We start from the raw sequence: 11,004 nt of genomic DNA, 5'->3' as shown, positions 1-11,004 counted from the left end.
CTCCTCACCCTGGCTAGGACTGAACCAGTGCTGTGAAAGGACTCCTTGCTTCGGGGGTGGCTTCTCGCTATGAAGACATAGATTTATTAGCTGGTCGTGATTCTTAACCTCTAAATATGTATGCTGGTTGTAGCCCTTACTGGGTGTGGTCTTCGCTCTTTGTCTCTTTTGCTCCTTCAAGAGTGTAGACTGTGTGATTTTTTCATTTTGTTGGGGCAGCTTCTCTGATGTTTTTCCCCGCGCGCCTTGTAGCTCCAAAACCAAAGATGTTCGGTGGTTTCGTGGCATGCAATGGAACCGGGGTGTTGAGCCCTTTTCTTCTAAAAAAAATACTTATCAGAGAAATGGATGTATCTAAATGTATTTTAGTTTATTTATTTTTTTGACAAGTATTTTCCGACGGAGGGTGTACGTAACTAATTTCAAATACAAGATGCATATTGACTGCATATCACTCAACGATAATAGGAATTTAGAACCAATAACCTACTATGTACTACTTCCTCTGTTTCTAAATATATATTTTTTTAATTTCAAATGAACTACCACATACGGATGTATATAGACAAATTTTAAAGTGTAGATTCACTCAATTAGTATATCCATATACTAATTGTAGAGATCTCTAGAAAGATAAATATTTAGGAAGGAGTACTTTACACATATAAACCATGGCATGGCAGGTGCATTTCATGAGTTTCCGCAGGAGCTTTCCAGAACGTCATGCTGCTCACGCTGTGAGTGGCAATGGAGCGACGAGCACAGCCACGGGGCGACGGGGGCTAGTGCTGCTTTTCTGTTCAACATCTCGCAACAGTTTTTAGCTGGTTTTTCCTCAGATGTTGAACACACTTTTTCTGTGGGAAGAGCTGCCAGCACAAAACACATGGCACCAAATGAAAATGGTTGTGAACAGTTCGCAGTAGAGATGTCCAAAACTATCAATGACCCTGTCCTGTCTCATGTACAGACTGTAGAAAAAATCTTACAAAGGCACAACTCTACAACACACCGTGAACAGCCCGTGCTTTCCCTATACGCCACACAGTGTGTGATCACAGATTACCATCCGTCGGCAAGACATTCAGAGAGGTTTTACAGGTGAGCAAAAGAACCAGCTTGGACCCTGAAGAGAAGTCAGTACTGTGATGCTACATCGTCAGCGAATCAGGAAGCGAGGTCGGAGCGCCGCAGATCTTGCCACCAACGTCGGGGAAGCATTCTTGGTCGGGCAGCGGGACGATCTTACCATCGGACTCTACCTTCACTGGGTATCTGAGGAGGTGCCCTTGCAACGTTTTCATCTCTTCTGATGCGAATCTTTCCCAGTTTTCTTCGGCTATTTGGTTCACTAATCTTACACATTCCAGACTAGAAGGTTCCTTGAAGTGGTCATCAACCATACCAAGGTGTTCTGCCCAGAGGGAGTTCCTATACCCATATACCTGCAACCAAGACAAAGGTTACAACATTTCTAACGAAGCCTCTGCTGTTAACCAGTAAAAAAGAAGCTGGAGGAGAAAGCCAGTCCACGAACCTGGCCGTGAGGATGACCCTTCTTCGAAGACCATGCATGATGAGGCTGGTAGGCACCCATTGCAATTTCGGTATCTCTCGAGCCAGCCAAGGATCTCTGATTGATGTTTGCCGAGCCCAAAATGACGTATTCATCGTCTACAATCATCCCTTTTGCATGAACATAGATCATGAACCGCCGATGTTTTCTAGCCAGGCCCTATCAATTTTCAAAGGGGGGATTAAAATAACTGTGTTAATTCATATTAAACTTTTAGGAAAGGAAAAGCTGGAACAATGCTCATGATGAGTAAATTATGTTTGCCAACTCTTCGGTCGTATATACACCATGTTACTCATAAAGAAAAAAGCATTCCTTGCACCAATTTAAGAGGGGGGGGGGGGGGGTGCTATAAATTACAACGATCAAGGATAGAAACAAAAGAAAACGTCAATCAATGTAATAGTAATTGCTTCAGGCTTTTGAACGGCATTGACAAACATAAAGATCCTACCACACCAACAGTTGGCTAAACCAACATTTTGGTAACCTAAGGTAAGAAAGCAACTTTCCAAACCAATGATGCCTCAGCATTTCTCTAGCAAGCTATCTGTATGTTTTGACATCCACTAGAACTTTAGCCAAATGTCCACTAGAGTACTAGACAAGCAAGGCTTAAAACTGATGATACTACGTACCAACTTCAGAAAATATTCTTTCTATGAAGGAATGAAGAATACAACAAGACATTACCGCTGCACTTTTATCTGTAGATTTATCTGACTCAGGGCTACCATCTGTTGACGGTTCTTCCCGATTGCCCAGACAGTAAAAGTTCAAGTAATCTTGAAGGTTTGCATCCTCAATATTCATGGCCTTGAGCTCTCGTGCGATTACTCCATACATCATCTCCATTGTCTGAGCCTGTGAGAAAAGAACAAACAATTAGTATTTTTAATTTATTCAAGCCTACAAGTGAGTTGTCTTTTTATGGGGAAGCCTACAAGTGAACTGTGTCACACTATACTGTATATCCTCTCTTGCAGAATCAAGCCTATCAAGTATCAACAGCCGTCAGGCAGAAAACTATGAGTGTAGATTATGGATTTTGATGAATCATGGGTGAAGTGATCCCAGCAGGAGAACATAGGAGTGGTGGAAGGGCCTATGGGATACTTCACATGCTAATTTGTGAAAAGCATCCGAAGCTTGTCATTGTAAGCTCGGTTGCTTTTGAACTTTGGTCTTCCTTATTTTAGCGGATGCTTAGTTCTGTGGCTGCTTTTTAGTAGTAAGATCTTGAGACATCCCATGATACGGCCTGTGTATCAGGGATGTAGGGATAGTGTTAAGCATAGGATTGTACAGGACACCACTTTTGTAATGAAAATGGGGACCATGAGAACCCTTTAATAATAGAAAAAAAACATCCGAAGCCTGTGCACTGTTGTAACCCCTGGTTCTATATCGAACTTCGTAATTCAACATACATGCATGTAAAAGTAAAATTTATTGTATCATCTTCATTAGATTTTTCAGAGCTATTCCCTGCCTTCAGTGGCATGGACAATTAAAGGTTTACAAAAGGGGCAAATCGGAAGATCTCTTTATAATATCGTAGGCATGTATGGGATAATCATCATTCGCATACAATCAGAATTGCACTACCGCAGATTTTACAGCAATAACGACATTACATACTACATTGCCTCTATGAAATTTTACTGCTGCTGAGCAAAAAGGATCACCAAGGTAACATTTGATAGTGAGAGATTGTTTTTACCAAAACGAAGATGAGAATAGAATAGCGCTGAACTAAACAAAGGGGGGTGGTCATAAAGTAGAGTAATATTGTATTAAAACAAAACAAAAACAGCATACACATCAGGGGCAGGGAGTATGCCAACGTGCACTCAAATGGAAATTCATTCATTGGTAAAAGATTGAAATTACAAGGTCGAATGAGATCTCCATATCTCACTGAATCTCAGATTGGAATTTCAGTATCTCAATAAATCTCAGATTTGGAGTTTCCTAATAGCTGCTATAATGCTTTTTTACAAAATAGAGCTTACCTGAAAGAAAAGAATTTCTTGCACAGAGGCCGAGGTAGGGACTCCTTCAGGCCACATTGGTATGACTACATAAACTGCAAACCGTTCGCCAGCTCTAATCTTGGTTGCAATTTTGAGGGCCAATTCCATTGGTATCAGATTGTCAGCACCTGCAACATCCCAAGGGATCAAAATTCCAGTTTGTCTAGATCATGTCATAAAATTAAACATCAATGTTGAATTTACACAACAGACCGACAGCAACAAAGGCATCAATGAAACAAAAAGAATGTGGCTTGTCTAATAGAAGCAGGACGAGCAAAATGAATCCATATTCCCCCTGCAATGTAGCCTATCTAATAAAAGTATGAAGAGCAAACTAAATCTATGTTCTCCCTGCATTATGTGGTGCATGTTTTGCCTTGTTCTACCAGCAGAAGAATATGCATGCAACTGTGGAAGGTATGCTATACCTAACAATCAAATATTCCATGTTTCAGACAGGATACAAAGGAAGAACCCCAAACCTGAATTCACATAGGATGGCCACTCGTACGAAGAACCAAGAAAATACTGATTTTCTATATAAATGAAATGTTGCGCTGATCTGATTGCCCGGACATATGCTGTGTGAATGCTCTTATCAATTATGAGGTTCTTTCGGCACACAAGATTCTGCACAAGTCCATTAAATGGTAAGTACTTTATACAAGAAGAACGTAGTTCCAAATAGTACAGGACAAGGTAAAAATGGAAAAAAAGTGAAACAGCACCACAAATTTCAATATAGATGTGGATTTATTGAACATTGCAAAGGAGTATAATGAGACGTGCCAAACTAACCTGCTTTGAAGCCTCTTTGCAATCACTAGGAAATCCTTTTAGAGAGCCCGAGTCAATTGACCGGAATACCTGAAGAATTAATATATGTTAACCAGTGCCTAGAATTCACAAGTACTGACATAAGCACAACTTAAAGAGCAGTGCCAAGACCTGAACATGCCAATTTTCAGGATCTTCTTCTTTTGAAACCCGCAAACTAACATGATCATTTGGAACATTAGGTGAAGGACTAAGTATCCACGAGATACGCTCCAGCTTTATCAGGGCATCATCTTTCCAGCGAGATACTTTCCTAAATCGATCACGGAATTTGGATGCCTTTCTCCAGCGTTGTTCAAAATTCTTCAAGACATCATAGGCAGCTGGTCCATCAATCTTACAGTGCAAATCATGCCATGGTTGTCTCGGTCCTTTTGCGCCTGCCTGCATCAAGGGAATACATATGATGACAGGAAGATTAAAACTCAATGAGAATAATGTGGTGCAAGATAAGCTCTGGCAGTCAGGCATTCACACATGGCACCGGCTCCCAGAAGCTTACTTCCTCGACTTCAACTTGATAAGCATAGAGTAAAACATATTGGCAAAAATGAACTCACCGAAAATGTTGGGTTATGGAAATCATTTTCAAATACTGTGTCAAGGTCTTTAAAAAGCCTATGTTGAGGAGTATCATAACGCCCATCACAAAGATCTAGGCCCCCAACGAAAGCAGTAACTTTCCGCTTGTTTCCCGAAGCTTGTGTATCAACCAGCACACATTTTTGGTGGTGTGTAAACAATGTCCCAACAACCTGCAAGATAGTAGTTCAAGATTGCCAAATGTGGCAAAAAAGAGAGCATATGAGTAGCCTGCAGAATACAAAAGATATTCACAAGACTGAGATGATGCTTATTCTGAAAGCAACATGACGGTGACCTCCTGATTTTATTTATATATATATAAAGCTAACTGCCAACTTAGTTGGTATCATTCACTATCCATAAGGCACCAACACACACATCATGATTTTAGAGAACATTCAAATTCTCCTAAAAGAGGATGCATGAGTAAATATTAACCTGCTTAAGGTTTATGATGATAGCAATTACTTGCAGCCTATCGACAAAAGAAATAAAATACAAATAAAGTACAAGCAAACTGCCTGAACTTGCCTGTTGTTTGAAAATGCTCAGCTTACTGCTGGCATATCGAGGTGAAAGAACACAGATGACTGAGGAATGCTTGAAAAACTTTCTAGTTTCTTCATCATGCGTTCCCATCACACCACCCTGCAAAAGCATAGAAAGGAGGAGTTACTCTCAGATATTATGACATAGAACCCCTTTAAAGAACAGCACTATCAAAAGGAAGAGCAAGTGTGAATTATGATGGGGATCATAAACTGTGCGGTGTGCACCCTTTTATGAATGAAAATGCGGGCCATGTGGCCCCTTTAATCAAAAAAATAAACTGTGCATACTAATTAGTAGATTTGGAGAACACGGCCGAGGTGTGAGTTTGGAAAAGACGTATGGTCATAGATTATGGTAAACTGGAATCAGAGAGAACACCCCCAGGCCAAATATCCAGGTTCAGGTTTTTTTGGATAAGAATATCCAGGTTCAGTTGATTGTTGCAAGTCTATAACAGTCATCGATTGATTGTTTACCCTCTATTATATTCCTACGAATATGGAAATTACCTATGAACAAGTAACCTCTCAAAAAACTTATGAACAAGTACTACTTGACTGAACACTCAAATGCACCAAGCTGGGGAATAATAAATCCCTATTATGGAACAAAATCCAAAGAATTCCTCGCAATCAAGTCAACATCAAATGCATCTGGGGACGTTTCCGACGGCTATCCAAACTAAGCTGTGAAATTAGAGTCAGAACTACCAGGTCGTAATGTCTCACCGTTTTGATGAAGAGCTTGTCATGGGACGTCTTGTCGTCCCAGACGAGCAGGCACACTCTGACGCCCTCCTGCGACTTGAACTTGAGCAGCTCTCCGAGCGTGAGCTCGCCGCCGTCCGGGAGCGGCCTGGACGACGACGGCTCGCGCACCAGCTTCACCTTGTCGTAGATCGACCAGCCGACGATGTAAATCATATGGTGCGCCTCGAGTATGGCGTGGCAGATGTCCTCCCAGCACTGGTTGTGCTCGAACTTCTTCCCCCGCTCGAGCTCGACGTCCGGCAGGTCCCCCTCGTTGACGTGCGCGTCCTGGTAGAGCGTGACTTTCCCGCCGTGGCGGAGCGGGAAGTAGGAGTCCTTGACGCCCTGCTGGTCGGGGTCGCCGGGGATGCCGCGGCGGTAGACCGGGTTGGCGGCGAAGGGGCGGAAGCGGTAGCGGATGAAGAGCGCGGTGCGGGGCTTGTAGGTCTTGCCGCTGGTGCCGACGATGGGGACCCACTCCTCGAGCTCGTCGGCGGCGGCGACGACCCGGTCGGCGGGGACGGAGGCGGTGCCGATGAGCTGCGCGCCGAAGGTGTCGTTGTCCTTGACCTGGAACTCGAGGACGGTGGCGCGGTGCGCGAGCGGCACGAAGAACTGCTCGTCCCAGCGCGGCTCCTGGCTGTTGGGGATGACGGCGGTGCGCGCGACGACGGCGCCGGCGACGGAGAGCGTGACGTAGGGGTCGCTGGTGATGATCCTGCGGTGGTGGTGGCGGCGGCTGCCGGCCTCCCCGACGCCGCGGCTGTTGGGCGGGGGCTGCCGGGGCGCGCAGGAGGAGGCGGTGCCGCAGGAGGCGAAGCAGCGGCGGATGTGCTCGGAGAACATGTCCATGTTGGGCAGCAGCCGCGCCTCGACGACCCAGAGGTCGAGGTCCCCGTGCAGGAGCACGGGCTTGGCCGGCGACGGCGACTCGTCCCCGCCCGACGACGCCATGGACGGCGACGCGGAGCGGGGGGCGGTGGCGGCGGCGGCGGCCAGCTTGGAATCGGAGCCGGGCCCCCGGTCCTGCCTGTTGCGCAACCGCGGCGACGGCCCCCAGGTACCCGGCGGGGATTCCGGTGGGGGAGGCCGGGCCCGGGTCCCAGGTCCGCGCGCGCGTGGTCGGGGTCGGGTTGGGTGGGGATCTGCGTTGCGTGCGGGCAGGTTCAGGTCGGCCGAGTCCGCGTGATCTGGATCCCCTGCGCTGCGGGATGGACTCTCTCTCGGGTCCTCCTTCTCTCTAGAGCGGGTGGGTGGTTGGTGATGAGGTGGCCGGTGGGCGGCGGGGCACGTCGCGGGCGTGTGCGTGGATCGGTGATGTTGATGGCGTACGCGTCGGGTCGCGTGCCGCCGCGCTGAGCGGAGCGGGAGTGGGTCAAAACTCAAAACTAGGCAGGCGAGGTGGCCTCCCCCTGCGCTGGACGCGCCCACGGAACGGAAGGCCGAGCTGGCGGAGGTAGGGGGCGTACGGCCGTTTTGGCGCCGGGAGTCGCTCGGTGGCGGGCGGTCTGTCTGTCGGCTTCCGCTCCCCCACCCCAAATCCAACTTCTCCAACGCTCCCCGACTCTCTTTTTTTTCTTTTTCTTTTGGAGGATAAACGCTCCCCGACTCGGTGGTAGCCTGGTAGGGTCCGGCCGTTTTGGCGCCACTATAGTACTACTCCGGCCGTTTGGTGCGTGGGTGTTTGTTACAGCCGGGTTCGGGAGTTACTTTCTTTCTGGGGTCGTTTCTGTAGGATATAGGCGCCGTTTCCATTTTAGATTTTAGAGACGGGGTTTGTTTGGTGCCATTTTTGGGAGTTCTTGCCGGCATACAAAATGATCGCGCCCCGACCATAGCTCATCTATCTACCTCGAGCATCTCCTTTTGTATCTTCTCGAATCAAACCCTTCTTCTTGGAACACCTTGGTCAAGTCGACTGTCATGATCTTCCTTTCCTTCGCCATTACCGCGAGTGCCACCTCTTTTGCTTTTGTCTTTACAATGCTTGCCTCAATCTCGAGCTTCTTCTTTTGTATCTCGATGTAGGCCTTTCATTTGATCCTCCTTGTCTTGCCGCTTCCTTTTCTCCCTCGCTTTCTTTTGGGTCAGGAACCCCTTCAAAATTTCTTGCAAGACTAATGTGGCCACATCATGCTTGTCATCCACCTTCGAGTTGGTCTTCCCCCTTGGCCGCCTCTCACCTTCACCATGCTCAACGACCGTCTCCCGCCCTCCATTCCTCTTTTGGACGACATATTTCTCCTTAAACTTAGGGTAATCACAAATGACCGTCCAACAATGGGTGAGGATGAATGGTTTGTCCCCATGTTGGGCATTGAAGACTTCCAAAGCTTGGAATGCCTACTATTCAAAATGATGACAACACTATACATTCATATCACGCTCGGCATAAAATCCGGAACCCGAACCCTGAACCCAAAAATTTCGAACCCGCATAACCCGAACACTATATCGAGGTAACAGATCTGAAAACCCGAATTAATACGGGTAATTCAGGCCAAAGGTCATGGTACCCGAATTATCCGAATAGCTCGAACTAATTAGTCAGCTCAGTAAACACATGCCGCACACTTGCGCAAAGAAGACCTAGCCCAAGAGGCCTTCGTTAGCCCTTGGCTCCCGCGAGCAAACCTAGGTCACGTGCGTCCCCAACTCCTCCAAATCCGAGCGCCCCCTACACAGTTCCTAGTCCCCACCCCATGTCGGCACGCCCCCATGGCGCCACCCCACCCCACGATGCCACCACACTAGCACCGGCATACTGTGGTCCGCCGTCGATCTGCATCTGCGCCACCATGACAAGCAAGCTTGGAGGCTGCGTTCAGTGGGACGACGGTGTTGGGCCACTCGCCATCATCCATCTCAACTCACCTTCACCGACAGCACCTCCCCGGCGCAACATCACTTGCCCGTCGTCCTGCATGACGTGACTCCCAATGATTGTCGTTCCCCTCTCGTTCCACTGTTGCATGTCCAAATCGCCGCCTACAGTCTTGCACCGCCGACGCCAGCCACCAAACTATAGTCCATGTTGTTCCACTGTTGCTGGCACTTTTCTTCATTGTTTACTACTTCGGGTAGTACGAGTGCTACGGTTTCGGGTACACGAATTTTCGGGTAGCAAATTTTCTGCACAAATTTTGGGTATCATTTCTGGAAACCCGAAAAAAATTTACCCAAATTACTCGACCCAATTTTGCGGGTAAACCCAAACGCCCAGCGTGACATCCATATGTAACGGAGTTGAAAGCATCAATCAACAAGATACACACATAAGAACAAAAGGATAGGAGTGGAGTACCATGTCTTTGATGCATATGCCACTCACGGACGGCCTTTGCTGCTCTCAAGGGTTGCACAACACTTGGTTCACTCTTGTTGGGTGAGCCCCCGCCTCTTTGCGATTGACACATCACCACGCTTGCTCTCAAACTAGGGCGGGAACTTCCTACGTTCATGGAAGTATGCATGGACCCTCGCCCAAAACTTGATCCTTTTTGCTCGACACCGGCCTTGGGGTATTGTCCAATTTCCTTCCAAGCCTCGCAAATCAATTTGTCATTATCCTTGGTGTATGCTCCCACCCGAATGTTTTTCCGCCTCGGATGTGCATTGCCTTATTGAGTGAGCTCATCGTGAAACATGTTGGAAATATGCCCTAGAGGCAATAATAAAATGATTATTATTATATTTTCTTAATCATGATAAAGGTTCATTATTCATGCTATAATTGTATTGATCGAAAACTTAAATACATGTGTGAATACATAAACAAATATCAAGTCCCTAGTAAGCCTCTCCTAGACTAGCTTGTTGATCAAAAGACGGTTAAGGTTTCCTAACCATAGACATGAAAATTGTTGTTTGATAACGGGATCACGTCATTAGGAGAATGATGTGATGGAAAAGACCCATATGTTAGCATAGCATATGATCGTTCAGTTTATTGCTACTGCTTTCTTAATGTCAAATACATGTTCCTTTCACCATGAGATCATGCAACTTCCGGACTCCAGAGGAATGCCTTGTGTGTATCAAACGTCACTTCATAACTGGGTGATCGTAAAGGTGCTCTAAAGGTATCTCTGAAGGTGTCTGTTGAGTTGGCATGAATCGAGATTGGGATTGCTGTGTGGCCTTGGCAACGAGGGCCTCATTTTCCGCAACGTAATGGTGACATGTTGCGCGGTGCTACCTCTTGATCTTGCATTGGTTTTTCCCTTGAAGAGGAAAGGGTGATGCAGCAAAGTAGAGTAAGTATTTACCTCGGTTTTGAGAACCAAGGTATCAATCTAGTAGGAGACAACGCAACAAGCCACCGAATATCTGCACAAACAAACACCAACTTGCACCCAACGCGACAAAGGGGTTGTCAATCCCTTCACGGTTATTTGCAAAGTGAGATCTGATATAGATGGATAAACGGTAAAGTAATATTTTTATATTTTTGGTTTATAGATCGGAAAGTAAAAGATTGCAAAGAAAGTAAATAGGAAACTAAAATTTTAGATCGGAAACTTATATGATGGAAAATAGAAGATTACATGATGGGAAATAGACCCGGGGGCCACAGGTTTCACTAGAGGCTTCTCTCAAGATAGAAAATATTATGGTGGGTGAACAAATTACTGTCGAGCAATTGATAGAAAAGTGCAAAGTTATG

At 46.3% G+C, this 11,004-nt stretch overlaps 1 protein-coding gene across 1 annotated transcript; it reads right to left on the bottom strand.

Moving 5' to 3' along the window:
- Positions 1-899: 899 nt before the first annotated feature.
- On the bottom strand, positions 900-7,761 carry LOC123104649 (phospholipase D delta). Its single transcript, XM_044526523.1, has 10 exons — positions 6,318-7,761; positions 5,569-5,685; positions 5,013-5,207; positions 4,564-4,836; positions 4,414-4,482; positions 4,098-4,245; positions 3,592-3,740; positions 2,270-2,440; positions 1,538-1,735; positions 900-1,445 (listed from the first exon to the last, which is right to left on the bottom strand). Exons 1-10 carry the CDS (start codon positions 7,290-7,292, stop codon positions 1,152-1,154), a joined length of 2,589 nt encoding a protein of 862 aa, XP_044382458.1. The 5' UTR covers positions 7,293-7,761; the 3' UTR covers positions 900-1,151.
- Positions 7,762-11,004: the final 3,243 nt, after the last annotated feature.

This window comes from Triticum aestivum, chromosome 5A (assembly GCF_018294505.1).
Source record: "Triticum aestivum cultivar Chinese Spring chromosome 5A, IWGSC CS RefSeq v2.1, whole genome shotgun sequence".
NCBI classification, from domain to species: domain Eukaryota; kingdom Viridiplantae; phylum Streptophyta; class Magnoliopsida; order Poales; family Poaceae; genus Triticum; species Triticum aestivum.
Note: the sequence above shows the minus strand (reverse complement) of the source record. Positions and strands in the feature narration are given on the sequence as shown.